This window comes from Phoca vitulina, unplaced genomic scaffold (assembly GCF_004348235.1).
Source record: "Phoca vitulina isolate PV1807 unplaced genomic scaffold, GSC_HSeal_1.0 scaffold2, whole genome shotgun sequence".
Taxonomy (NCBI): Eukaryota; Metazoa; Chordata; class Mammalia; order Carnivora; family Phocidae; genus Phoca; species Phoca vitulina.
The window spans coordinates 86,434,304-86,461,940 of NW_022589705.1; the positions used below are offsets into that span (position 1 = coordinate 86,434,304).

Sequence of the window (27,637 nt, forward strand, 5' to 3'; positions counted from 1 at the left end):
AACAACAACCAAACAACAACAACCCAACACCCCTCTACGTCACCTGTATTCTCTATTTTCATTTTGCAGCTATCCGATAAAAACTTTGCTGCAGGATTTCACAGGTACCCTGGCTGGGTGGGGACCCCTGGTCTGGCCCATTGGGACAATCTTGCAGAGAAGATTGAAAACCAGAGAGGGAGAGCGCAAAACACAGGGTCACACAGCGAGTTAGTAATGGCCCTGGGATCAGAACTCAGGATGATCTGACCCTCAAACCCAAGTTCTTCCCACGGAACAAGTGAGCAGTCTCCATGGCTGGCTGCCTCCGAGGGCTGTGTGAGGAGTCAAGGTGGTGAGGGATTGTACAAATATTTTGTAAACTGTAAGGTGAGGTGCTCAGAAAAAAAAATGTGTTATACAAAAGTACAAATAATGTAAACTATAAGCAATATATTACTGTATAAACAAAGCATGAACCTATCACAAATAGTGTTCTCCGGCGCCTGGGTGGCTCAGTTGGTTAAGCGACTGCCTTCAGCTCAGGTCATGATCCTGGAGTCCCGGGATCGAGTCCCACATTGGGCTTCCTGCCCAGCAGGGAGTCTGCTTCTCCCTGTGACCCTCCTCCCTCTCATGCTCTCTGTCTCTCATTCTCTCTCTCTTGCAAATAAATAAAAAATCTTAAAAAAAAAAAAAAAACCAAACAAATAGTGTTCTCTGTATCTATACCAATCTATTCTCCAAGCGTGCACCATTGTGATCCCAGGAATCACTGTCTTAGGAATGTTTGCCCCAATTCCTGAACTAAATTAGTTCCCTACCATCCCCATTATAGGATTTCTTGGATCCCTGTATTTCTTAATAGTACTCAGGACAAATGCACTCAATTAATCGTGTGTATAATTATTTGATTCATGTCGGCTTCCCCGCTAGTCCGTGCCATAAGGATGGGGATTGTGGTGGTCACTGCACCGTTGAGCCTGGCCCCGGGATGATCCAAAAGTAATAAATGGCGTTGATGAGTGGGTGAGTGGACCAACTAGGTCTAGTGGGTTCTGTAAGAAGGTGTGGTCCCAGCGGAGCAGGTCAGGGGATAGGGGATAGGGCGGGCCCCATTGTTCTGTCTCTGGAGCCCTACAGGGGGCGCGGCAAGGAGAAGCCCTGGGAGGTGAGAAGGAATGGGGGACTGCAGCAGAGGGAAAAAGGAAAGAGAGGACAGATCACCGGATCACGGGACGGGGTGGGAGGGGTGGAGGAGGCCAGGGCTGGCGGGGAGGCGTCTGGGGGCTGGGGGACGGGGGGGGATCAAGGAAAGGATGGAACCCTGGGCTGTGTGTGTGTGTGTGTGTGTGTGTGGCGGGGAAGGGGGAAGTGGAGGGTGGGGCTGGGAGTGCTGGGGCAGAGGGGAGACACCTGGAGGCAGCGGTGGGGGACAAGAGGTGGAGCACTAGACAGTGGCAGGGCTGTGGGAAGAAGGAGGTTACCGAAGCCTGGGGAGGAGAGGGGATCACCGGTGGGTGGGCCGGGAGGGGGATGGGGCGGGGCCCGGGTATGGGGAGGAGAAGAGAGGATCCTGGTGGGGGGGGCGTGGGACGGGGCATGGGGCGGGGCTTGGGGAGGGGGCGGGGCCCGGAAATGGGGAGGGGGTAGGATGGGGCATGGGGCGGGGCTGTGAGGAGGGGCTCCCGGAGGCGGTCCGGAGCGCGCAGGCGCGGAGCTCACCTGGCTCGATCTCGCCCTCGCGCTCCGCCAGCTGCTCGAAGTCGCGGATGATGGCGCGGGCCGCCAGGTGGTGGAAGGTCTCGCTCCACAGGTCGGCGTCGTGTGCCCCTCCCCGCTCCGGGCCGGGGGGCCCCAGCTCAAAGGTCACTTCCCACTGCAAACGTTGGCTGTCGCGCAAGCCCTTGACCACGGCCTTGCCCAGCACCGGGCCTGGAGTGGGGGGCCTGCCGGGATTGATCCGCTCCTCGGACTCTGCCGGGGGCTCCCAGTCCGAGGACGTCTCAGTCTCGAAGGCGGAAGGGTGATGGGACGGCTCTGCGGGCGGAGGGACAACCAGACGATGCTCTGAGCTGGGGCACAGAGGTCAACCCTCAGGGACGTCATTCCTCCCCAGGGCGCAGATATCGCGAAGCAAGTACAGTCTTCTTCCCCCCACCCTCCACCTCAAGGAACACAGGAATCCTTCCCTAGGACAGCTGGATGGTATGGACCTGTACCCAAAATGGGGCAGACCCACCTCCAGGAATCCAGTACCCGAGGTAGCCAGATAGGGTGGGGTGGGGACACTTGGGCAGCGAAGAGTGCAGCCACAGGGACATCTGGGAGCCTCAGTCAGCCCAAGGGCCAGGTTGATCGGGGAAAAGTGGGATTGGTGAGGTTCTCTGGCACGGATGGGCAACAGCCTGTCCTTCCCTCCAAGGGCACAGACAAAGGCATTTGCCCTCAATCCTATCATCTGAAGCTGGGCTACAGCCAAGAATTCCTCCCTGTCCCCCGGTCAGGTCCTAGACCCTGTGGGCACTTACCTAGGTCCCCAGGGCTACGGCTGTCTGAGGCAGGCTTCAGGCTAGACCCAAGATCCGGCTCTTTCATGGGGCTCCAGGTCTGGGTCTCCTGGCTGGAAGGCAGGCTGGGCTGGCAGCCTTGGGGCAGCAGAGAGGGCCTGCGGGCTCCTGGGCCGCGGAGTCTGGGGCCCTGGCTCAGGTCCAGACCACTGTTCAGCAAGGGCTAGGAGTACAAGAGGGAGGGGAGGAGGCTGAGCTCCTACTGGCTGCCCCTTCCCTCCACCCCTAGCCACAGCTCTTTCCCTGGGCAGCCCAGGTCCTTCTGCAGTACCCGAGGACACATAACCTACTCTCCACTACCCATGAGAACCATCAACACAAATAATCCCAAAGCATGGATGAAGTCCAAACCATGGAAAACCATGGAAAATCACATACCATGGATAATATTCTAAACCCACTCTTTTTTTGCCATAAAGTTTAAAACTTTGTGTGTGTGTTGGGAGGAGGCTAAAATTATCAGCCTTTTCCTTATGTCTTCTCATATGTCATGCTTAAAAGGTCTTTCCCACTCAAAAAAAATTCTAGAATTTTTATGATTTATTTTTGTTTGCTTAAATCTTTGACTCACATGAAATTTATTTTGGTGTAAAGAAATAGGAACCAGCCTTTCCTTGATTTTCTTAGTACAGATCTCAACACCATTTATTAAATATGGTTCATTCATTGAGTTTCTAAGGTTTATCAATTCCCTACCTCTATCCTATCAAAGTTCTCATGTACATTGGTTTTATTTCTGGACTTTCTCTTCTGTGTTGTGGATTTAATCTGTCTATTCTTGTGCTGGTACAAAAAACACCAAAAGGCAAGGGATAAACTGGGAAATATATCTGCAACACGCATGACAAAGATTATTTTCAAGAAAAAGCTCTTATAAATCACTGGGGCACGGGGAGCAGAGGTAGACTATGGGTTCAGGGCATCTATAGGCAATTCACAGAAAAAGTATCCAATAAACCCATGAAAAAATGCTCTGCCTCATGAGCATTGCTCTAAATTAAAATAAGTTATATGATTTTTTCCACCTTCCAGATTGGCAAATATTTAAACATTTGATGACACCCATTGTGGCCAACAGGGAGACAGGGTTTCTCTCGTGGACCGTTGATGGGAGTATGAAGTTGAGGCACACCTGTGGGAGGACACTTCAGCAGTGTGCTATCAACATTAAATGTGCACAAGCTCATTTGACCCAACGATTCCATTTTTAGAAGTTCTGTGGAAATGCACAGGATGCGAATATCTTTGTGCACGTACTATAGATTTGTTGCAGCATTGTTTGTAAAAGTGAATATCTGGACATTCTCAAAATGCACATCAATAGGGGTTGACAAGTTATGGAAGATCCATGCAATGGAAGGCCACACAACAAACACTGAAATGAAAGAGTCAGATTTCTTCATACCCATGTGGGAAGATGTCCAAGATCAAACATATTTTAAAAAAGTAAATTGCAACCATTCTGTATTTTGATTGTGGAGATATTTACATGACTATGCGTTTGTCAAAACTCACAGAACTGTTCACCAAAAAGAGGAATTTTACTGAATACCAAAAAAAAAAAAAAAAAAGAATTAAAAAGACATTAAAAGTGTAAATTGGAGATTTACTTTTGGATTTTAGAGCTATCCAATAATAATTGGATATAATTGGAGATTTACAATGTGATTATTCAAAACATATATGTGTGTTGCGTGTGTGTGTGTGTGTGTGTGTGTATTATTTCTGGAAGGAAACACTGAAAATCAGTGGGTTCGGGCACAGGGAAGGGGTAATTTTATTTTTACTTTATACCTGCCTGAACTGTTTGAGAGTTTTTATTGCAAACTCTGAGTATGTATTACTTCTGTAATTAAAGAATATTAAATTAATTAAAAATGAATTTTGTGCCTCTGGGAGCACATATGCTTGGTAGGGGGAGAGGATGGGGGGCAAAAGCACTTGCAAGATGAAACAGAAAAAGTGGACTCTCAGGTTTTTAGGTCAACAGTTAACCATGGAGGCTTTCTTATCTCTATCAAGTATTTATTGGGAAGGGGATTGCGCTTCTCCTTTAGATAAGGGCTGCTTAGGGCAGGGGCTGGGGTCCTCCTTCCTGTCTCCTCTGGGCCTGAGGTCCTGGAGATGGTACAAGGGTGTGGGAGAAGAAAGGGACTGGTCACTGGTAGGACGGCCTCGGTAGGAGCTGGTATCCAGCCAGGGCTGCTGGGTCCCAAGAGGTCCTTAATCCCCATCTCCCATCAGAGGCTGGGATTCCCCTCACCCCTGCCCCACCATCACCTCCACACTGAGAAACGGACGCTGCTACAGTTTCCATGGCAACGGGTTAGTCTAAGATTCAGCCCTTCACCCAGCCAGAGGCTGCAGGAAGGGTGTACGTGTGTGCGTGTGCATGCATGTGTGTGCGTTTGTACAAGTGTGTTGGGGAGAATCAGATTGGAGAAGAAGCCGAGCAGGCGACCAGGGAGACATGAGCAAAGATGGGTCAGAAGCAAGCAGGAGACCACAGATGCTAAGCTGCCCAGAGCTCTCACCAAGGAGAGTTGCATTTAAAGGACACCTACTGTACACCAGGGGTGCACCAGGCAGTTCATCTCCTATCAGCCATTGCTTGCAAGTCTTCCACTTAGAGTTGTCTCCCAGTCAATACCTGCTGATGGCAGTTAGCTCAATCAGCTGTACAAACTACTCTCCCCATTTCATAGATGGGGAAGTTGGGGCTCAGAGAGGGTAAGCAACATGTTTGAGGAGCGGAGTCCACCTGACTCCAAGATCAGTGTCTTCCAACCGCATCAAATGATCCCTGACTAAGCACAGAGAAGGGCCTGCGGGGTCAAGGGGTCAATGTCTCTGCCCTTGGGGAGTGTAGGAGCTTATGGAGAGGCAGGGAGGGCTGGTGGTGGTGGGTGGGAGAGGGGAGACCGAAAGGGTCCTTTTATGGAATTTGACTCACAATGACAAAGCTACATGAAGCCCATTCTTAAGAAAGTGGATAAGGTATGCAGATAATAACAAACACCAATTTGGTTTGGGACAGTATTTCTCCATCTGGTGATTTTACCCTCTTCCTCAGGGGAATTTGGCAATGAGTGCAGACAGTTTTGGTCATCATGGTTGAAGGTGGTATTCAGTTGATAGAGGCCAGGCATGCTGCCAAACATTCTACAATACACAGGACAGCCCCTTCAACAAAGAATTATTGTGTCAATAGCGCTGAGGTTGAGAAACTTTGGTCCAGCTGAACAGTGGGTGACTAGTCCCGTTCTGGCTCTAATTCTGAGATGATCTCTGCCCTGAGTGAATGTACAACCCTTGGGATTTGCAGAAGGTGCAGTGTGAGGGAGGAGGGAAGTGAGGGCTTTGCAGGCAGAGGGTCCTGGGTTGCAATCCCCTGACTGCCTATGTGACCGTGGATAAGTCACTTGACCTTTCTGGCCCTCAATTTCCACATCTATACAGAGTGGGGGTGGTCAGCTCCCCCACTCCTTCCTCTCAGGAGTGCTATAAAACCAAATGAGTGTAGGGGCGCCTGGGTGGCTCAGTTGGTTAAGCGACTGCCTTCGGCTCAGGTCATGATCCTGGAGTCCCTGGATCGAGTCCCGCATCGGGCTCCCTGCTCGGCAGGGAGTCTGCTTCTCCCTCTGACCCTCCCTCCTCTCATGTGCTCTCTCTCTCTCTCTCATTCTCTCTGTCTCAAATAAATAAATAAAATCTTTAAAAAAAAAAAATAAATAAATAAAACCAAATGAGTGTAGATGGGGCTGCTCCTTACCAGCTGGGAAGTGTTCCATACAGAGAATGGGTAATGTCACTGAGTACTAGGTACCATTATTAGAAAGGGGCTCAGGCAGATGAAGATCCCCAAAAATGAGGAAGAAGACACTCATTTTGCAGTATAAGTAGTGGACAGGCTCCATCCTTGTGGCTGAAGCAGGAGACAGCTCTCTCCCCATCTATGGTCCCCCCAACTCCAACCTGCCCTGCTCAGATACCTGCAAATCAATCTGCCACCACGGGGCATCTGTGCTGGTCTGGTTGGTGAGGTCCTGAAGCTTGGCTTTCCGAAGTGGGTATCTCCTGGCAGGCACTGTGGGGTCGCTGGCTGTGGCGGCCCTTGGGGAGGGCTTGTGGTTGGTGATCTGGTTGGTGCTATATGCCCGCCGTCGCTGGGAAAAGTCTAGACCTGGGTGGGTGGTGACAAGGGATGCCGTCAGGGTGGAGGTCAGTGGGGAAAGAGAGAGAGGGGCTTGCATGCTCCTTTCCTGCTTGGAAACTTCTTGAGTTATCCATGGCTTGCCTGCTGAAATATTTGTAGATGTCTCACCTCCCTTGGCGTTCAAAGCCTTATGTAAACTGGTCCTAATCCATCTATCCGGCTACTGTCCTTTCTGCTCCTTTTTCAATGTGCTGTGTGCTCCAGATGTACCAGATGAGCAATCACTTGTGTATGTGTTTTCTAGTTTTCTAGGTGTCACATTTCTACGTCTTTGCTCAGCCAGTTTCTACTGCCTGGAATCTCCTCTCCCTTCCCACTTCTAAGAATCTGTGCCTTCATTATGTCTCTGTTGATATCGTCTAACAATGTGTCTTTCCTTGGGACCCCCCCCCCCACAGCTTATTAAACTTTGCTGTGGTCCCTGTCACTCTGCTTCTATCAAAGTTAGAGCCAACTGTATCTCTTCCACTAGGCAGAGAGTTTCTGAAGGACAAGAGTCCATGTTTGCATCATCCTTGCTTCCCACGCTGTGTTCAGGACTTAGCCATGGTAGGTGATCAATAAATGCCCTATGAATGGAAATTAGCACCATAAAGAGGCTTTGGATGCAAACAGCTCTGGACCTGTCTGTACCCTCCCTCTTGCAGGTTTCATGAGCTTAGCCAAGTTGCTTAAGGGCTCCAAGCCTCAGTTTCATCACCTATAAAATCGGTGGAATAGGATCCATCCCTACAGCTGCTAACTATTCAGTGAGATTCTTTGTATAAAGTGCTCAGCACATAGTAAGTGCTCTGCAAAATGTAGCCATCGTGGCCTTCCTGAAGAGAGAGCGAAGCACAAGGAACAGCAGACTAACCAGGATTAGTGGTGGAATCTCCGATGGATGGCTGGGCATCTTTGGGCTGCCTCAGGTTGAAGTGTGACCCCACGCTCTTGGCACAGTTTCTGCTGTCTGGGCTGGGCCCCTCATCCTGGGAGTGGTAGAAGACGGAGCTGCTGGACCCCTGAGAGTGCAGCATGCTGTATCGTCTCCTCTTGTCCTGGAGGGAGGGAGAGAAAGGAGGGCTGGATGTCAGAAAGAACACCTGTAGGGCAGGCCGGGTGGGATGGGAGGTGGTAGGCGTTCCATCCTTGAGGATCTAGAATAACAGGAAAGCTTTTTGCTTGCTTGAGTAATTTAGGTAGACTTCTGTTCAAGAGATGGTGAATGGAACCAACTCTTCATAACATTTATATTGTTTATATATATATTTAAAGATTTTATTTATTTATTTGACAGAGAGAGACACAGCAAGAGAGGGAATACAAGCAGGGGGAGTGGGAGAGGGAGAAGCAGGCTTCCCGCTGAGCAGGGAGCTGAATGCGGGGCTTGATCCCAGGACCGTGGGATCATGACCTGAGCCGAAGGCAGATGCTTAATGACTGAGCCACCCAGGCACCCCCTATATTGTTTATATTTTTAATTATCTTCTTTATTTAAAAAAATTTTTAAAGGTAATTCTCAATGCCACTGCTGTCTCCAAGTAGGTAACCAAAATTAACAAAATGAACCATCTGCTCCTTCCATTCCATTCTCCACGATATAAACATATATATAAAACATAAGGGCTTTGGAGATAATTTTTATTTTACAAGAACTGGACTATATTACTTACATTTACATGTATCTTGAATTTTGCACTTAAAACATTTTGGAAATCCTGCATATCAACTCTTCTTTTTAACTTTTGACTGCACAATATTCTAGCACTCCTTATTTTTAAGCATTTGCTTTGTGGCCATTTATTTTGCACCACAAAAAAATTGCTACAGTGAATCCTTGGACATAAATCTATTACATCACTTTTATTTCTAGGTGTTAGATTCTTAGGAGGGATTTCTAGGCTGAGAAGTTATGTATTTCTAATTTCATTAGTTATTTCTAGATTGCTTTCCAGGAGGGCAAGTCATATTTACACCACAATGGGCAAGGGTACCTTTCCCCAAGAGCCCTGCTAGTACCAGGAGAAAACTTTGCCAGTCTCATGGGTAAGGAAAGGAGAAGGCATTTATTTGAGGATCCATTCCAGTGGTAGCATCCATTGATGATCTGCTGCCTCCGAGACCTCCAAGGAGGGTCTAGACTGTTCAAAGACCGACCAACATTCTGTTTAGCATCTTCTCCCTACATTTGAAGACCCCACTCTCCATAACACAGTAACCATTACCCTGACATGATTCTTAGGAGATAGTATAACATTCTAAAAGCTGGAAATATGACACACAATTCTCACTTCTCTTGCAAGATTGAAAACACCTTTAACACAGAGCCCACGCTGGGGTGGGGTCACCCAGTTGAGATGGCCGTGTGCCATCCAGTTTGCCATATTCCTCACCACCCCTCTTACCTCTCTGTGGACTCCGTGATAATTGCTATCCTTCATGGCGTTTTCCCCTTTTATTTTTAGAAGTCCATTTCATTCATTTTATACCTGCCCAGTCCCTCTAGGCAATGAGTTGGTGACTCCTGCTTAAAAATAAAACAAGATGGCAAATCCTTCAAGCAGGCGTAGAGAGACTCACTAAAGAGGAGAGATGGGGAAATTTCAGGCAATTCCCCACATTTTAGCATGAATTCCACCTTCCTTTGAGAAGTTTCTCACTTTTATCTCACTTCTGTCACCACAGACAAGAGAATGATCCATGTAAGTAAAACACAAACTTATCTAAGGAGACATGACCTGAATAGAGCTTTTGGGGAAAGAAACCTGAGTGCAGTTGTTCTGAACTGAGTTGTTTGTCAAAATCACTTTGGGGCGATTATGTCAAATGCAGGTTCCTGGGCGTTACCCTCAAAGACTTTTATTCAGTAGACCTGGCTTGGAGCTTGGGTTCTGCGTTTTATTTATTATTATTATTACTTCTTAAATTAAATTAAAATTTATTTAAATTCAATTAATTAACATATAGCATATTATTAGTTTCAGAGGTAGAGTTCAGTGACTCTGCATTTTATTTTATTTATTTTATTTTTTTAAAGATTTTTATTTATTTATTTGAGAGAGAGAGAGAATGATAGAGAGCATGAGAGTGGGGAGGGTCAGAGGGAGAAGCAGACTTCCTGCTGAGCCAGCAGCCCGATGCAGGGACTTGATCCTGGGACTCCAGGATCATGACCTGAGCCAAAGGCAGTTGCTTAACCAACTGAGCCACCTAGGTGCACCTATTTTATTTTTTAAAAAGATTTTTATTTATTTGAGAGAGAGATAGTTGGAGGGGCAGAGGGGGTAGAGAATCCTGAGGCAGACTCCCTGCTGAGTGCAGAGCTCCACACAGGACTCGATCCCAGGACCCTTAGATCAAGACCCTGAGCCAAAATCTAGAGTTGGCCACTTAACCCAACTGAGCCACCCAGGCGCCCCTTGGGCTCTGCATTTTAGACACATTCCCCCAGTTTTTCTGCTGCAGGGGATCTTAAGAACCACGTGTTGTGATGATAGCATTTACCCAAGAAGTGTCACCATGACCACATGCCCATGGCCTGGCAACCAGACCCCAAAACTGTAGACCGAGATCCAATTAGTTCCTAGTGGCCACCAATAGCCTTTCCAGCTAAGGATGGTTTTGTGGGTAATGTTCTGGAGCCCCGCTGTTCTGGAATGTCTAAGATACTTACAGATCTGGGATGGGAGATGTATAAGGAGGCATCACACACAATGCCATATCCCACCAGCCGCTCTCCGGGGAAGAGGGAGCTGGTGCTCACAGGCGAGATCAGGACCTCGGTGGTCTCGGGGAAGACCCACTCCACAGTTACATCACTCAGGACTGGGGCCATGGCCTTCTTCAGGGATTTGATCATCTGTTAGGCAGGGTCAGAACACAGGTTGGGGGCACATGTGAGCAGGGGCATGCAGAGATGAGGAGCACAGAGACCATGTGGGTATGAGCATGACGGGGTGTGAGCAGAGAAGAAGACACAATAGGCCTTGGGGTGGCTTGTTCAGCAGTGAACGTGCCTCTGAGCTTCTTAGACTACTAGAATGTCAGAGTTGGAGCAGATCTTGCTTCTCTAAGCTTGGCATTTTATAATGAGGACATCTAAGACCCAAAGAAAGTTTGTGTCAAAGCATGGACTGGATAGTGATCTTGAGCAAGTTAATTTGCCTTGCTGGGCCTCTGTTTCCTTTTCCGGTAAAGTGAGTTAGTAATTTTCAACTCTCAATGTAGTTGGGAGGATTAGCTGAGATACTGGATTTGAAGTCGCTGCCTCATGATAGGTGTTCAATAAATGACAGCTGTGGTTTTGCATCACTTAGGCTGATTTCTTCAAATGTACTGCAGAGCTGGAGAAAAATGATTTGGGGATTGTGTAAGCCATAAGGGTGCACTCCCCGATCCCCCTTGGAGGAAGACTGTGTCCTTTTTCTGCAACGAATGCCGTTAGGTGATAGTCTCCAGATGCAGCCCCAGCTTTCCAGCCAAGACCACACCTCTCTCTGGAAGCCCTCAGGCAATGACTGAGCACAGCAGGGATACTAGTGTTGGCAGTTCAGCCCAATTTGACTACCTAATGGGTGATCTTTGCTCCAGAGCTCCCTGTTGGGTTGGCTGAGACCTTGCCAGACTCGCAGTCTGAAGCTCTCCCTGCTCAATCCTTTCACGGGTATGCATGTGCATTACGGGCTGAAGAGTTCTCCTTCCTGCTTCTTCCTCTTTTTTCTTTCACAGACATTATCCCCCAATGAACCTCTTGTAGTTATGAGCTTCTTAAAACCTGCTCTGTCTCTGCTTCCTGGAGGATCTGGACTGACCCAAGGATTTTTTAAGAGTTCGGTTATTAGTGCCAACTGTGCAGAAAATGGAGAGATAACTACAATCTCCTTGATTTCTGGGTCCTTTAGATGCTTCTGAGCCACCATTTGTCATCATCAGGAATGTGGCCAGAAATGACCCCCAACACAACTCCAGATCCATAGAGGCAGTGACTCTTTCAGAAGTCCCAGTCCTGCCCAGCCAGTGGATGGAGCATGTGATCCAGTGGCTGGAGACCAGTGGATCTAGTGTCCTGTACTAATTCCGGGAGTTGCCTGCTTTGTGGCCTCCACCTCTCTGATTCTCACTGGGGTGTATAGTGGCCTAGTGGGGAGCTTAGACTTGGATGAAATGAAATCCCAGCCCCACCACTGAGTTGCTGTATGACCGGTCTGGGCCTCTGAGGTACCAGCACCAAAGAGATTGAGCCCCTTTCTCCTACCTTGGGTTGGAGCCGTTCTCCCTCCACCAGGAACTCAGCACTGCCCTTGGACACAGTTGCCAGCCCTCTCACCAGTCTGTGGCAGACGTTGGGTCCAATTCCAAAGCTATAGCACCTGGGGGAAGGGGAGGAGAGAGGGTGCTATTTCCCACCCTCTGTGTCCTCTTTGTCCCTTTGGTGGGGAAAGGGACAGAGCATGATCCAGCAGAGCTATCTTAGAGCTGATCCTAGCATCAGACAGAGGGTGAAGGAGAAGGCAGAGGGCCATCAGTGGGCACTCACATTCACAACAGCCCATTAACTCCCACCCCAGGACAGAGTCAAAGCAGCAAGAAGGACTTCCTCCACCTAGGCTGCCCTTTGGGAGCTATATGCAGAGGTATGGTGTTATCTCATCCCACCTGAACTCTTGAGGGAAAAAGGCAAACTTCGAAGTTAGCTACACCCCTAGAAAACAAGCACTGTAGGAACTGGAGTTCTCTCCTTTCCTTCTGGCATTTTCCATGATGCCCCACTTCCGGCACCCCCAGCCCAGGGCAGCCCAGGATAACCAAGGCCTAGACCTTCAGCCTGTGCCCACCTGGTGGAGAAGGCATGGTTTCGCAGCAGTTCTAGCACCTTGCCGGTGTTGTTGACGGCACCATCTGTGATCAGGAAGAGAAGCCGTGGGTGGCCTCGGTGCACTGGCTGCCGGATGATCCACTTGAGCGGGGAAAGGATGTTGGTGCCACCCATGTCAGCACGCATTCTCTGGATGTTGTCACAGGCCATGGCCACGCTCTCCTGCAGGGAAGGGTCATGGACAGGGAAGATAGCCCCCAGCATCACCATATGGCACCAAGACTGTAAGACCCCTGGAGGATGAATCCTTTGTTTCCCTAGATCTTAGATCCATGGATCCAGGGATGCCTTAGATCCATGCACAGGAAGAACGGATGGCCACTCATTTGGTGTGATTCTGCCCAATAGCACCCCCTATGAATGCCCTAAATGCTGTTCGTGGTGTACTAACTTACCACTGTCCTTTCTTTGTTCCTCATTAAAAATATAAACACCCCTGGAAAACGCAGCACATCAAGCTCCAATTGCTCAGTACAAATGAGTGTCCTTTTCTGATGAGCGAGGCAGGAGGTGTAGTGGTAAGACCATTATACTAGAAATCTTAAGACTCTAGTTCTGGCCTACCTGTGTGCCAATCCCTACAGTACTTTGAAGAAATCATGTGCCCAATGTGGGCTTCAGATTCCCTTCCTCCTGGATCAACACTGTGGAACCCAACTGGCCAAGGACTCCTGGCACCGGATAGACATCAGATGTTCTGCTCCTGATTCATGAAGATGCTCTTTCAACACCTGTGCTTGGAGTAATGGCATCTATCAAAAGTCTTGAAATGGATATGTACCCTCTGAGCCAACAAGACTAAGGATTTATCCCAAGGGAATCATTAAGGATGGGTGTGGAGTCTTTGCTACAAAGATGACTGAATAGAAAAATATGGAAGCAACTGACATGCTCAACTGTAGGGATTTAGTTCAATAGGTCCTGATTGATCCGTGTAGTGAAATACTAGGCAGCCATTAAAATTATCTTGCAGATTAATATTACTGACACGGAACTATGCTTATGATAGGCTGTTGTGTTAGAAAGTAGGTTACAGAATGGTATGGCCCGTCTAATCCTATCGTTATTAAAAATGTATCTCACTAATATGTGGAATTTGAGAAAAAAGACAGAGGATCATAGGGGAAGGGAGGGAAAAATGAAACAAGACGAAACCAGAGATGGAGACAAACCATAAGAGACTCTTAATCTCAGGAAACAAACTAAGAGTTGCTGGAGTGGAGGGGTGGGTGGGAGGGATGGGGTGGCTGGGCGATGGACATTGGGGAGGGTATGTGCTATGGTGAGCTCTGTGAATTGTGTAAGACTGATGAATCACAGACCTGTGATACCTGTGTACCCCTGAAACAAATAATACATTATATGTTAATAAAAAATAAATCAAAAAATGTGTGTAAACACATAGAACAAGGTCTGGAGGGATTTATACTGAGCTTGTAATGGTGGTCTTTTTTTTTTTTCTGATGTGATCATGGTAGACTTTTTGATTTTTCTTTTTGATTATCCGGATTTAAAAATTGTGGGACAATCAATATATATAATTTTTGTATTTTAAAAACCTATAAAGTTATTTTTCATTGAAACGTGTTCCTCCTTTCTCCCTCCCCTCCCTTACGTTCTTTCTTCCTGTTCCTAGACCTGGACAGGATATGCTCCAGTTTTGAGTGTGTTGCTGGGGCCCCAGTCCTCTTGTTCTAAATTGTAGTTTGAGCCTTGTGAGTTCTATTCTTAGCCCACCTCCCCACTTATTCACTCTGTAACCCCTTACAATTCACTCCTTTAGTTCAACCTTACATGAGTCTATCGTTCTCTTGAAACAGAAGCAGGATATATCCTCTCTCCACCCCTTCCTTGAACCCCCTCTCCGTGCACACCCATACTTTGCCCAAAATGGTCCTTATTTTAAAGAGAAGGGATGTCAGAAGAGGAGATGTCAGCAAATGGCCTACTCAGAGACAGCCTCTCCAGTTCTCTGCTGTGGGCATCACTGAGTTTCCACAGGGCAAGTGTGGGGGGCAGCTTCTGAGGCAGGCCTCAGGGTTACCCACACTTTCTTTTTCTTCTTTTCCTCTGCTCCTCACCACCCACCCATTCCGGACCCAGCCCTGCCCCCTCCTTACCTCACTGTAGGTCTGACTGGAAGGGAAGAGGGTCTTAAATGTGGATCCGAACCCAATGACATTGAAGAGGCAGGCTGGCATGAGGCTCTTAAGAGCCACCAGCATGGCATCCTGGCGGGCGAGAGAGGGATTTTCAGAGTTCTGGAAGGAGTTACTGGCTGCCACCACCCAGCAGTATTCTTATCCCAGCACAGAAGCAGCCTCCAGACGGGCTTTCACCCCACTGCCCGCACCCAACAGTAACTTCTCCCTCAGATCAAGAAATTTGCTGACAGCAACCAGAGGCTGGACCAAAGCCATCATCATAAAACTTCTCATCCGTGTAGCAAGTCCAACTTCTCAAAGCCCTTCTATTATGCTTGCCAGTTCCATTTCACCTCCTGCTGACCCTGAGAGGTTAGAGAGAGCAGGGAGCATCCACTCCCTTCTGCAAAAATGAAATCGACATCCAAGGGAGGCACGTGGCTGAGCCAGGGGCACACTGGGTGGAACAGGCTTTCATCCAGGCCCTTCTGCAACCTACGTGCCCGGTTGACTCTCTAGTTAACAAGTCTCTTAGGGGCAGTCTCTTCAGCTCATATTTGTAAAATGCCCAGGAGATACTTTATATGCATTACTTCATCTTTCCATGACCTCACCATGACAAAAGGGGGATCTGGAGTAGAAAATCTGTGCAGTCTCCTCTCTACTGTAAAGATGCATGGATGTTTGCATCCTCACCATGACCCTTTAGGCAGGCACAATATTATCCCCATTTTATACAAGAGAAAACTGAGGCACAGAGAGGTGCGTTGACTCATTGGTGAGCATTCTGAGAGTAGCGCCTCCAAAGTCTGGGAACATTACAGAGTCCTAACTGGCTTTACCATGCAACACCAGGAGCCCTTGATGAGTTCTGTTGAAATAAATAATCACAAAGAGGAAAGGTGGAGGAGATGGCAGGAGGGATGACGATGATGACGATGATGACAGTAGCACAGGGCAACAGTAAATCTCAAGCAATTACTATGTGCCAAACCCTGTGCTGAGCACTTTCTATTCATTATCACATTTAATCTCTATAACATGTGTTACAGCACAGTGGATAAGAAGATACATGTTGAAGTTAGCCATCTGTGGGTTTAAGTCTCACTTTTATCATTACTAACTTGACCCTGGACTAGTTAGGTCACCCCTCGGAACCTCAGCTTGGCACGTAGTAAACATTCAGTAAATGGTTACCATCACCAACCCAATGGGAAACGTATGAATAGCAACATCTCTGTTTTACAGATAAGGAAACTGAGGCTCAGAAGGTTAAGACGTTGCACTGGATCACAAAACTTAAGAACAAGACAGCTTTTAAAACATAGCTCCTGAGATCATTTTTCATGTTGGCTCTCTGCCGTGGCACAGAGCTCGGGAATGAGGGGCTCTCCCTCGTCCCCATGTAGCTTGTTGATGGCACCCCGGGGATCTCAGCATGACTTCAGAGAGAAAAACTGTTTGTGTTCCAGAATCTAGAAGGAAGCAGTTGCAACTGGATCTTGGCAACTTCCACAGCATACAGCCTTGCGGGCTCCACAGACCTGCAGCCCCTCTCCCATCCCCCTCTGTAAACATCGAACAGTAACATCAATGTTCCCTCATCTCTTTTTCGCCCATGTCAATACATTTTGTTTCTCTACAAAAAAAAGTCAGTATCTCCTTATTTTTTCATTAGCCACTAATGAATATTCCTGCTAGCAGGAGACTCTGCTGATCCATACAGATTGTCTCTGCTCACACCTATTAGAGTTTCAAAACCATGTTTTTGGCAGCCAGTGGTAGCTGGAGAATGAGACCAGCTGCAGGAGATTAAATTGGCTGAACTTTCCCCCTTTGTGTGGCTGTTCAGATCTCTATTCTCTCCCACCTTCCTAAGCCTAGTTTTTCCTAAAACAGTCTACCTAATGGGCCGCAATTAATGACCCAAGCAAAACCCGCCTATGGCCTCATTGCCAGTGGGGAAAGGAGTGTGTGCCCTGAGTAATTTCTGCACCTTTCTCTAAAAGGGGGCATGTGTAGCAGAATGGGCTGTGCCAGGGCAAAGCCATTTGTGAAGGGATGACCGTGAGCTCAGTGAGCTGAACTGGAAAAGAGAGCAGGAGAGACTCCAAAGGGGAAAGGGACTGAGAGGAGAGCCAGAGGAAGTTATTGTCTGAACATTCTGGAAGGTAAAGGTTGGAAAGGTCTTTAGTTCAGGAAATGGATTTCCATTCATAAACTAACTCCATTTAACTGGTAGTAACAGCCTGGAATCCAGAGATGACAAGGATATAGAGAATGAGTCCAAGCTCAGCATGAGAAAAAATGCCATGGTCAATTATTGATATCTGTCTGGCCTTGGGAGAGGGGAACAAAGGGACATGTGACATATGTTTGCCCTTCCTGAATTAATCTTTCCTTCTCATTTTATAGAAAGGATAACTGAATCCCAGAGGTGAGAAGCAACTTGTCCAAAGCCACATAGCAAGTCAGTGGCAGAATGATCCCCAAACCCAGCTATTGCTCTTTCTACTAAGCCATGCAGCAGAAATGACATAATCAGAGAAGAGAGCTTTTCTCAGTAGAGAGGTATTATCATTCCCTATCAGCAGGGTAAGGAAAATGAGCATTGATCCAACATAGGGAAAGCTTTGATTTCCTCATTAGCTCTGTGATGCTGGGGAAAACACTTGGCCTCTTGGGGACTCAGTCTCCTTACCTGGAAAATGGCAGGGAAAATGGATTAAATGCTCTCTAAGAGACATCATAAGATCCCATGATACTTGAGAGTAACTGAAGAGATGTCTTACAAATTGATACAGCTATGGAATGAAATACACATGGCCACACCGGCCTGGAGTGTGCTTCAGCAGGACTATGGACAGCTCCCCAGTCTAATTCTTGCCTTTGATGGAGGGCAGAGGTCGGGAGAAGGTGACAACCAGTCCTGACCTCAGTGTCAAGAGGCTTCAAGTGGGAACTTTGGTCTCATACATGATTGCTCAGTCATACTTCAAGACTAAACCCGGTCATAGCAAGCCCGAGGAGATAGCGGGTATCACAGATCCCACCCAACCCCTCCACTCCTTGTCAGTCCTGTTGCCCTGGAAACAAGAGTTTTCTCCAGGGACAGACTAGGGGGAGGGATGAAATTTCAGGTGACAGCAGAGCCTTCTAAATTCTTATTCCCGCATCCTTCATTTCCTTGAACTATGAGCCTTTACCCAGTTCAATAAACAGCGACTGGGGGCTTTTTATGCATAAGTACAGAGCCGGGCTCCATGGGGAGAGAGAGATGAGAAAGATCTGGTCCTTTCCCTTAATGAGTTCATAACTCCAGAGGAGGAGACACCACATCCACACAACCAAAAATACAAAGACGAGCTAGACAAAGCCATAATGGAGGCGAATAATCTCCTGAGGGAGATGAAACACTTCTGGATACAGGGAGGAATGTTTATCACTCTTTTGCACTCCTTCAGAACTTCCCACTGCAATGAGGCCATACTCCCAGCTATGGCTGGTTAGCTGGGCTGCCCCCTTGCTTGACTGTGAACTCCTGGAGGGCAGGAACTATGTTTGCAACCTGCTGTTTTTCCAGACGGCCAAGCACAGCGCTTTGCACATATTACGCACTTGAAAAAAAAAAAGAATATTTTCTACTGGATTATACACACTCGTTAAGGCCATGTGCGATGAATCTCTGATGTCAGGTGGCAGGAACAGACAGACAGGAGTTTGATTTTAGACCACAGCAGCTGTGGGACCTTGGGGAGGTTACTGAAATTTTCACGATTGGCTTTCCCATGTGGAAAATGGTGACAATAGGGCCAACCTCACAGGATTATTGTCCGGATTAAACATCAAGCTGTGCATTAAGTGGCTGGGTTGTATCTGATACATAGTAAGCTTCAGCAAATGTTGGTTCCTTCCTCTCTTTTCTGGGCCCCTCTCCACTCAGGATCTAGTGCGGTGTTTCAGCCAGAGCAGGAACTCAACAAAGGTTTGCAGAGTGCCAAGGAAAGCTCTAGATGATTTTATCCCTTGGACAATAGTTCTACCTCCGTTCATACCACTTCAAAGTTTTATTTTGGGAACAAGTTGAGTTTGGGTGTCTCTGTTCAAACTGATTTTAAAAAGTTAAGTTGTTCCTTGTAGTCATGGGTAGTCATTGAGGGAAATAGTTCAGGTGTGGAAGGAGGGCTGCTTGGAACACAAGAGTACTGAGGAAGCTGGTTTGGGGGAGCACAGCTGATCTACCCTGGAACCCTAAGTCCTGGGTGGGGCGGGGGTCCTCTTACAGGTACCTTGACGCGGTGGATGTTGGTCCCACTCATGCTGCCACTCCGGTCAATGAGGAAGATAAACTCGCCATGGGTCTTTCTCAGGTTCGGCTGGATTGACTGGAGGTCAGGGCAGAAGTTGAGCATGATGACAGAATGGTGGGGAATGTCCTTGTGGAGGCGTTTCCGGATGATTTCTGTCTGGAGGAGAAAGGAAAACTCTCACTTGGGCATTCCAGGGGTCCAGAGCCGCTCCTGGGGGCTCAAGCTGGTCCCCGCATTACTCACCAGGCTTTGTCAAGATCCCACTCACACTCTGCACGAGAGAGTCCCAGGTTGACTGCACCTGGCTCTTCCGTGTGTTAGACTTTCATAGTTGCATGGACTTTGGAGGCAGAAAGACCGGGGTTTAAATCCCAGCTCTCACCATCCAGCCGTGTGATCTTGGGCTAGTCCCTCCTCTGGGTCTGTTTCTTCATTTATAAAATGGGGCAAATGATGTCCCCTTCCTAGGGCCAGTAGAGGATGACCCTGAGCAGGAAGTCCCCGCATAGGTACAGGCTGGAAAGCGTCCCTCTGGCTTTCACCCCCAGTGTCTAAGCCACTCTCTGGCTCATCTCCCCTGGGCTTACTGATTCTGATTCTCTCCCTCTGCTAACTTCCTACTCATTCTTCAGATTTTACCTCTTTAGGAAACCTGCCCCCATCTTTAGGGTGGACCGACTAGCTTCCTCCTCTGTAGTATGAAGACAAGAGTACCTATCTCACCGAGTTATATGGACTCAGTGCAATGCTTGTGAAGCCTGCTGCCTGGGACAGAGCAGCTGTTTCTGAACAGGATCCACCATCACCAAACCCTCTGGGGTTTAACTTAGAGCCCCGTACAGAGATGGGCTCCTAAACATTAAAGGGATGACGGGACCATAGTTCTTTATCTATTTTTGCGTGTTCTTCTCGCTGGCCCTGGCAAGCTGCTGCTGAACGTTGCTTCTGGACGCACCCACGCGCGCTGCGCCAAATCTCATTTCCTCCGTCCTCACTCTGCCCCTCTCTCTCTCCCTCCACTCCGACTTCCTCTCTCTGTCTCTTTATCTGACTGTGTCTGCGTACCTGTGTCTCTGTGTCTGTTTCTCCGTTTTTATTGGAGCCCCTTCCTCAACTCAATCGATGACATCATCACGCACGCAGGTGTTCAAACCCAAGACCTAGGGGTTGTCCTTGGTTCCTCTCTGTCCTCACCCCATACATCTACCATTCAGCAGAGGACCATTAGTTCTGCAGCTAAGATGTGTTCTGAACGTGTCTTCTGCTCTGTCTCCACCACCACGACCCCAGTGCAGGACAGTACCGTCTCTTGTCTAGACCCTGAGTGTCCTTTTTCTGCCACTTTTTTCTCCCTGTGGTCTATTCTTTTTTTTTTTTTTTATTTCACTTATTTGAGAGAGAGAGAGAGAGAGAGAGAGAGTGCACAAGCAGGGAGAGGGGCAGAGGCAGAGGGACAAACAGATTCTCTGCTGAGCAGGCAGCCAAAGGCGGGGCTCGATGATCACACTCCCTGCTCTATGTAGAAGGGACCGTCCCTTCTACATAGAGCAGGGAGTGTGATCACTTGTCATCTTGTTGTTTAAACAATAGCTTCCCCTCATACTTTGCATCATGGTTATGAGAACCCCTAATGCCTGACCCCTGCCTACCTGTCCACCCATCTTTGCCCACTCTGCTCCTGATACTTCAACAACACCAGCCACCTGTTTCCCGAACATGTCACCATTGTCCTGCTTCTGGTTCTGGGCACGGTCTTCCATTCCTCACCAGTCACCAGGTCTCATTCTCAGACAGGCTTTTTCTAAACCCCAGGCTAACCAGCACGCACACTTATCACTTATTATCATATTATCCTGCTTTATTTCCTTCATGGTCCCCAGCCCTCTCCACACTCATCTAGCTCATTCATTTACTTGTCTGTGTTATAATGTAAGCTTCACGAGAACAAGGACATGTTATTTTTAGTGTTGAACAGAGCAGACATCTATTAGGGACACAGTATTGGTTGAATGAATAAAGGAGAGGATGAATCTGTGTAGGGCTTTTTATCTCCCACTGACCTCTGTGTGCATCTCTGGGTGTTTTTTTCCCCCCAGTCTCTCTGTCTCTACTTGTCTCTGCTTCTCTCCGCATCTCTGTCTCTTGTACATGGTGTCTTCCTCTGTCATTTGCCCCTCTTTGCTAAATCACAGCTTTGGACAGCTTGTCACACCCACTCTTCTTGACTGATGTTCACCCTCTGGATGCCTGCCTCCCTCCCTTGGTGAGGGATCGCGCTCTCCCTCCCACATGGAGCTCCTTTGCCCAAGGCCACTGCCCAGCCTGGCTCACTGGAAGACACAGCCCAAGGTAGCAACAGCGACATCTGCTGATGAAAGGAGCCCTTCTGGGAACCTGATTTTTGCCTCTCAGAGAGGTGGTGTGGGGGCCCTGGCTCGGGATTCTCCAGTGTCTCCTCCAGCTGCCCTTATCCAATTACAATAAACTCATCACTTCTTAGCAGCTTTGGGTGATCCCTATCATCCTTGGAGCTCATGAGAATACATGGTATTTGCATAACCGACCCAAGGTGGCAAATTCTCATTTGCTTCAGCAGTCCCAGATCTAATTGATAAGTCTTGGCAGGCAGGGGAGACAGCCCCAGGCCTGGGAGCCCCACTGCCCCTACCCCTGCCCATGTGCTATAGTTCTCAAAGCTCAGGGGCACTCCCGCTCTGAGAACCTGGCCCCAGCCTCTTCTCCCAGTTGACTCATCTGGGTGAGAGGGCCCCTCTGGGAAGGCAGGTGTTTCCGGTGGGGTCCCTAACATGGGATGATATGGGTCGTGAGCTACTGACCCTTTCCCTTTGCTATCCTTCCTACCTCCCACCAGGCCCTCCAGTGGGATGTCCAGCAATGGGAATGACGTGAGCTGGAAGCAGTCTACACATTCCCATACCTCCCCCCTCTGCTGTGGTCCTCCACCAGTCAGGGAGGGGCTCTTAAATCCAGTGAAGCTGCCCCCCAGGATCGACTCTAAGTGCTTAGCCTCATGTCACCAAAGTCAACTCCCAAGAGAACGGTCTTCCCCTCCTCCCAGCTCACCAGTTCTTTTGGGGTGCTAAACCTCAGTGTTCTCATCAAAAACGGGGAGACCAGAAAAAGAAGTGTGCCATTGTTCTTAAACCTGCCTTGGCCTTCAGGGCCTGGCTTGGTGTGCAGGGCCATGAGCAGGAAAGCCTGCTGGTGTAACTTGCAGCCGGTGTCCCAGCCTCCTACCAGCCTTCCCCAGCCCACCCCTCCCCTCTGCTGAGGCCTCCTCATGCTGGCACTTCATGGGGAGGGCGCGGGCCGAGAAAGGGTCTTCTTCAGGCTTTCTCCGCTCTGCTTTTATTCTTTACATAATAGTAGCAAGGATCTCAGAGGAAGGATGAGCAGGACACCCTTTCAGCAGGTGGGAAAAGGGAGGCCTAGGGGTAAAGATTGGGCTGGGAGGGCACCTGCCTGTAGGGTCCTGGGGGTCCCCTGGGGTGGAGTAACCTGGAGAAGACCAAGGTTGTTTCTGCCACCAGCCTAGAATGTCACCTGGCTTAGGCCTCTTGGTGGCACCAGGAGAAGTTGGCCTGGCAGGAGGCAGGAGGACAGGGTGCCTGCTGCATCTGGATGTCCATCTTCCCCTCTCGGTGCCCCAGCCCACTGAGGGAAACACGGACGAGGATCTGCCACCAGCTTGCTGTGGGAGTGACCAGGCAAACCACCCCCTTCCCCTGCCCGGTATCTTCATTGGTCCAGTGATGCCCAAGTGCCAGTGTCACCCCACTTCTGCCACCATGGACTCGGTCCCAGCCACCCTCACCTGTCTCTCTGCCCTGCTGTCCTTCTTCATCCCTTTAATGAACTCCGTTCTTCCTTTCAAGTGCTGCTCAAACTCTCCCAGGGTCATGTCCCCTTTCTCCATCAGGACGTGTGGCATGTGGGGCTCTGCAGAGATGAGATGAACTCTTGGCACTTGTCCGAATTGAGGGCAATACCAGGGACCTTGGCTTAGGAGCAGGATCTTCAGGGTGGGGAGGACTCCCAACTGGAAGAGGGGGATAGATCCCTGACTGCCTGGAGGGGTGGGGGGGCCTTAGCTGGCAGGCAGGAGAGCCTAATGGTCTCAGAGAACTCACTATCCCTCTCTGGACCTCAGTTTACCCATCTGTAAAATGGGAGAGAGACCAGGTTCTGATCTTTTCAGATCCTGACATTTTATGAATCCTTAAAGAGACAAAAGAGTTACTCTCTGAGTGTTCAGAGCTGGGAGGGCCTCATTGAGCTTAGGATTTCAAAGGTCATCTGCTCAGCTGCCTTGGAGGCAAAGTACCCTAATGGGTACCCCGAGGTCTCTGGAGCTAGAATCCAGGCACTCAGCTCTGCCAGCTAGAGTCATGTTTCCAGGAGCCACGTAGTTGGTCTCCTCTCTCTGCCACACACCCCCCCCCCGCGCTCTCCCTGGCCTGGCCACTGGACGAGGGGCCATGTGTCTGTGCCCCACGGGATCAGCATCTCTTCCTTCCCACAGGCCTCCCAGGGGCCCCGCCTGGTGCACCGTACCGCTGGGGTGGATGAGGATCTCCACAGGCCGGTCGAAGGTATGCCTGTTGGCCAAGGTGATAATGATGCTCTTGGCCGATCGCGCAGATGGGGCAGCGTCGGCCCGGATCTCGTGGGTGGGACTCTCTACCCCTGTGTGGAACAGAAAGGCGGAATAGGCTCAGCAGTCTCGGGAGAAATAGGGGCTCAGTGGGGGGAACATGGAGACCCAGGTCAGAGATGAGGGGCTCCTGACTTGCTGTGTAATCACGGACAGGCCTCCTCCATTCCCCGCATCTGCAAAATGGGGGCTTAGACAGATGGTGTTGATGGCCTTTCCTGCCCTGACCTCAGGATCCACTGGGGTCAAAGGGTTGCTTCCTCTTAGGGCACATAAAGAAAGAAAGAGCTCAACGTTCGGATCGCTGGGCACTCTGTAAATGCCTTTTGTGTTGGAACGTCATGCTGCTCTGGGAGAACACTCATTGACAAGAAACCATGTCCTTGTATCCCTTTAAAACCTTGAGTGGGCTGGGGACGGGAGCCATCAGAACAATGGTCCCCAACTCTGGCTGCACATTAGAATCACCTGGGAGCTCTGAAATATTCCAATCCCCAGGACATACCCCAGACCACTGCCATCAGTAGCTCTGGGTGGGGTCTGGGCGGCAGGATTTGAAAGCTCCCCAGGTGATTCGACCATGCAAGGTAAGAACCAGGAAGCACCTCTGTGCCTGTTTCCTCTAGGAGAGGACCAAGGATGTCCATGCCCCCATGGACATCGCCCCACGGGAGCCATTGAGGTGGGTATGGGGATAGTCTTGAAACCTGTCCTTGGGAGGGGCTCATCTTTGGGCCACATGTTGGGGGGCATGAACTTCAGGATGTCTTCCATCTGGGCAGGACCACTTCCCTGCCCTCCCCTTCCTCTCTATCCCTGGCAGCTTTTGGCCCAAAGCCCTCTCCACTTTGGAGCCTCAGGCTCCCCGAATCCAGGTCTGGGCAGCTGTGTCTCACCTGCGAGCAGGCAGGGCCCACGAATCTCCAGCTGGAAGCTGAACTCATATTCCATGGGGTTGGACACATCGGTGTCCAGGAGAGTCGCCAAGCACAGCTTGCTCCAGGGGTCCAGGGCGCAGGTGCCGAAGCAATGCTTGTCTTTGCTGGGAAGGGGGTGGAGAGGAGGAGGAAGGGGAGGAGGAGGAAGCAGGGGGCCAGCGGAAAGACGGAAGAAGCTGGTGAGCCCCGGGCAGCCCTGGCAGCCCTGCAGCCCAGCTCTCAAGGGGGCTCACGAGCTTCCTCCCACCTCCCACCCTTACTCTGCCTGCCACGCCACATGCCTCCAGGGAGGGCCCGGACTCCGACGTAAGGCGCAGCTACCTGGTAGGCCTGGTGCCCCCTGCCAGCGGCGCACGTTCTCACCAGGGCCCTGAGAAGAGGTATCAGGGTCCCCATCTCCCCATTTCCCACATGGGAAAACAGAGGCTCCACAAGATGCGGCGGCTACCCCAAGTTCCTACAGCTAGGACTTGGCAGAGAGTGCGTCCTTGCCAGGTCAGTCTGGCTCCACAGTGAAGAGGTTAACACCACATCACCCCATTTCTTGGCTCCCTGCCCTTCTCTGTGAGCTGGGAGCCCCTGCACAAGCCACTTCTCCAAGCCTCAGTTTCCCATCCATGAAATGGAGGTAATAATGAGGTGCCTTGAGGGAGTGCTCAGTGAAGGGTCCCTTGCTGAAGGCTCAAGTTTCTGGGCTCTCTTTCTGGGTCATCCCCACCCTGTCTCAGACGGACCCTGCTCCATCCCCCACCCCCAGGGCCACACCCTTCTGTCCTGAATGGCATTCAATCACTTCCTTTGTATCGCTCACTGCTGTGTTTCTGAGCTCCATCTATGTGGCGGTCTGCAAACCAGCCTTTGCTGGGACATGGTATCACTTAGGAGCATCTGTTATCTCGGACTTATTTCTTCCTGCCTCCCTGTGTCAACAGATAACACCGCCATGAAGATCCTCATCTGCGTCCCTTTTTTGGGCTTAGGAAAGAATTTCTCTGGGGCTCCTGGGTCAAAGGCTTGTGTGCTGTCTTTAACCTGCTGACATTGGCACAACCGAGCCTTCTGTGTCTGAGAGGCAGGGCCTACCAGGGCTGGGGACATTCAAGGCCTCGGTGGGTCCAGGAACGAGAGGCCTGGGAGGCCCTGAGAAGCTTATTCCTGCCCCTCCCGGCAGGCGGAGTGAAACAGATGCTCTCTGGAGAAGCAGGTAGCAAATCCCCATGAAGCTCAAAGTCGCTCAGACAGAGTGACACAAGAAAAAATAAGAAGCATAGGTAATACCAAGTGCTAGTGAGGAGGAGGAGAGAAGGAGACTCTTCCTTCCGCTGGTAGAAGTGGAAACTTACCAGCCTAGAAAGCAACTGGCAATACGCAGCATGGGTCTGGTGTTCCTGGTCTGACATTGGCTTGTGCCGCCTGCTTCTCTGCTGTGCCGACAAGGTGTCCTCGCCCTAGGCTTCAGGATCCTATAATCGGACTCCCCATCATCCCTCTGACCTCTCTCTTTCCTGCTCCTACGCTGCTATAGCCATATTAGCCTTCTTGCTGCTCCTCCAACTCACCACACCCATTGCTGCCTCAGGGCCTTTGCACTAACCACTTGCTCTGCCCTCTGCCCAGAATGTTCTTCCTCCAGCATATTTCCAGCCTCCCTTTCTTTAGATCAGGCTTCAAATGTTGCCTAAGCCTAGTCTATTTGAGCTAAAATAGCACCCAACCGCACTCTCTCCTCCTCTAGCCTCTATGCTATGAAGCATTTACCTTCACAGAACTCACCTAACATATTACATGTCATGAGCTTATTTCTTTAGTCTGTCCCCATGTCCCCCCACCCCCATCAGAATGCCAGCCCCATGAGGGCAGGGACCTTGTCTGTCTAGTTTACTGCTGTATTCCCAGCACCTGGAACCTTGCCTGGCACCCAGGAGGTGTTTAATTACTGTCCAGGTAATAACTGAAGAGTGCCCTCCAGGCTGACTCCACGTGGGAAGCTGCAAGAACCCTCCCCCAGCTTGGTCTGAGGCCGGCATTCTAATGGTGGCCTCCAGAACTTTGCTGACACCATCTTCTGTGTCCCCGGCTGTCCCCAGAACCCTACCAGGGTGTGTATGAAACTGCAGGATATGCATGGGGCATCTTCCCAGATTTCAGCTTGGTTCAAAGGTTTGAGACAGGACTTAGGGTGAGGGGGAGTTCAGTAGTTTAACTGGTCATTAATTATGAGTGTTATTTTTATGTCAAAATGGTACAAAGATCCTCTGGAATAGATTTTAAAAATTCACACATGAATGATAAAATACAAGACCTCAAAAGACATCTGAATGCAGCAGGTAAGAAGGGCCTCCTCTCTCCCTGCACGGGAAATGCTCATCCTCCTCAGTCCTCAGGTGGGGAAAAGGGAGGAGACCCAATTTCAGCAGCCGGGGCTTCAGGCTGTGACCCATCTTCTCTTCCTGCCACCCCTCCAGGGGAGCAGAGAGAAACTGTCCTGCCCTGGGCTTGTAGTATTCCCAGCCCACCTTGCTGAAACCCCTTGTAATGGCTTTTTGTTGCTTTGGGAGAACCTGAAGTTGACCAGGGCCACAGGGCATCCTGTGTGTCTACAGCCTCATCTCCTATGGACCTGCTTCGGTTTCCCTCTGGAGTCCTGTCCTTGCTACCTCAGGGCCTTTGCCCCTGCTATTTTCACCTGTGGGAATGTTCCTCTCTGTGCCCACTTCTCCGTCATGGCTCAGCTCCCAGCTGAAATATCACTCCCCCGAGAAGCCTGACCTCCCCCTTAGCCCCCCAGGGTGGGTCCCTCTTTTATAGGTCAGCCCAATGCTCTTCTCCTTCATTGCACTTTTCACATCATTAATTATGCATGCAAGCACAGAAACAATTACCTACATATCAGTAGTGTTCTTAGTTGGATAATGATCTCTCCCACCCAGTTCCACTTAGGAAGGAGA

General features: G+C 49.6%; 1 protein-coding gene across 1 annotated transcript in view; it reads right to left on the reverse strand.

The window, feature by feature from the left end:
* The window catches only part of VWA5B1 (von Willebrand factor A domain containing 5B1), a 59,648-nt gene that overhangs the window by 13,806 nt on the left and 18,205 nt on the right, over nucleotides 1-27,637 (reverse strand). The window contains exons 5-16 of the mRNA XM_032392224.1: nucleotides 24,648-24,793; nucleotides 23,652-23,783; nucleotides 22,912-23,036; nucleotides 19,056-19,232; nucleotides 14,743-14,853; nucleotides 12,582-12,784; nucleotides 12,002-12,116; nucleotides 10,421-10,606; nucleotides 7,622-7,805; nucleotides 6,542-6,732; nucleotides 2,511-2,712; nucleotides 1,705-2,019 (exon numbers count right to left, since the gene is read on the reverse strand). Of these exons, the coding sequence (XP_032248115.1) occupies nucleotides 1,705-2,019; nucleotides 2,511-2,712; nucleotides 6,542-6,732; nucleotides 7,622-7,805; nucleotides 10,421-10,606; nucleotides 12,002-12,116; nucleotides 12,582-12,784; nucleotides 14,743-14,853; nucleotides 19,056-19,232; nucleotides 22,912-23,036; nucleotides 23,652-23,783; nucleotides 24,648-24,793 (2,087 nt within the window). The remainder of the gene's footprint in view (nucleotides 1-1,704; nucleotides 2,020-2,510; nucleotides 2,713-6,541; nucleotides 6,733-7,621; nucleotides 7,806-10,420; nucleotides 10,607-12,001; nucleotides 12,117-12,581; nucleotides 12,785-14,742; nucleotides 14,854-19,055; nucleotides 19,233-22,911; nucleotides 23,037-23,651; nucleotides 23,784-24,647; nucleotides 24,794-27,637) is intronic.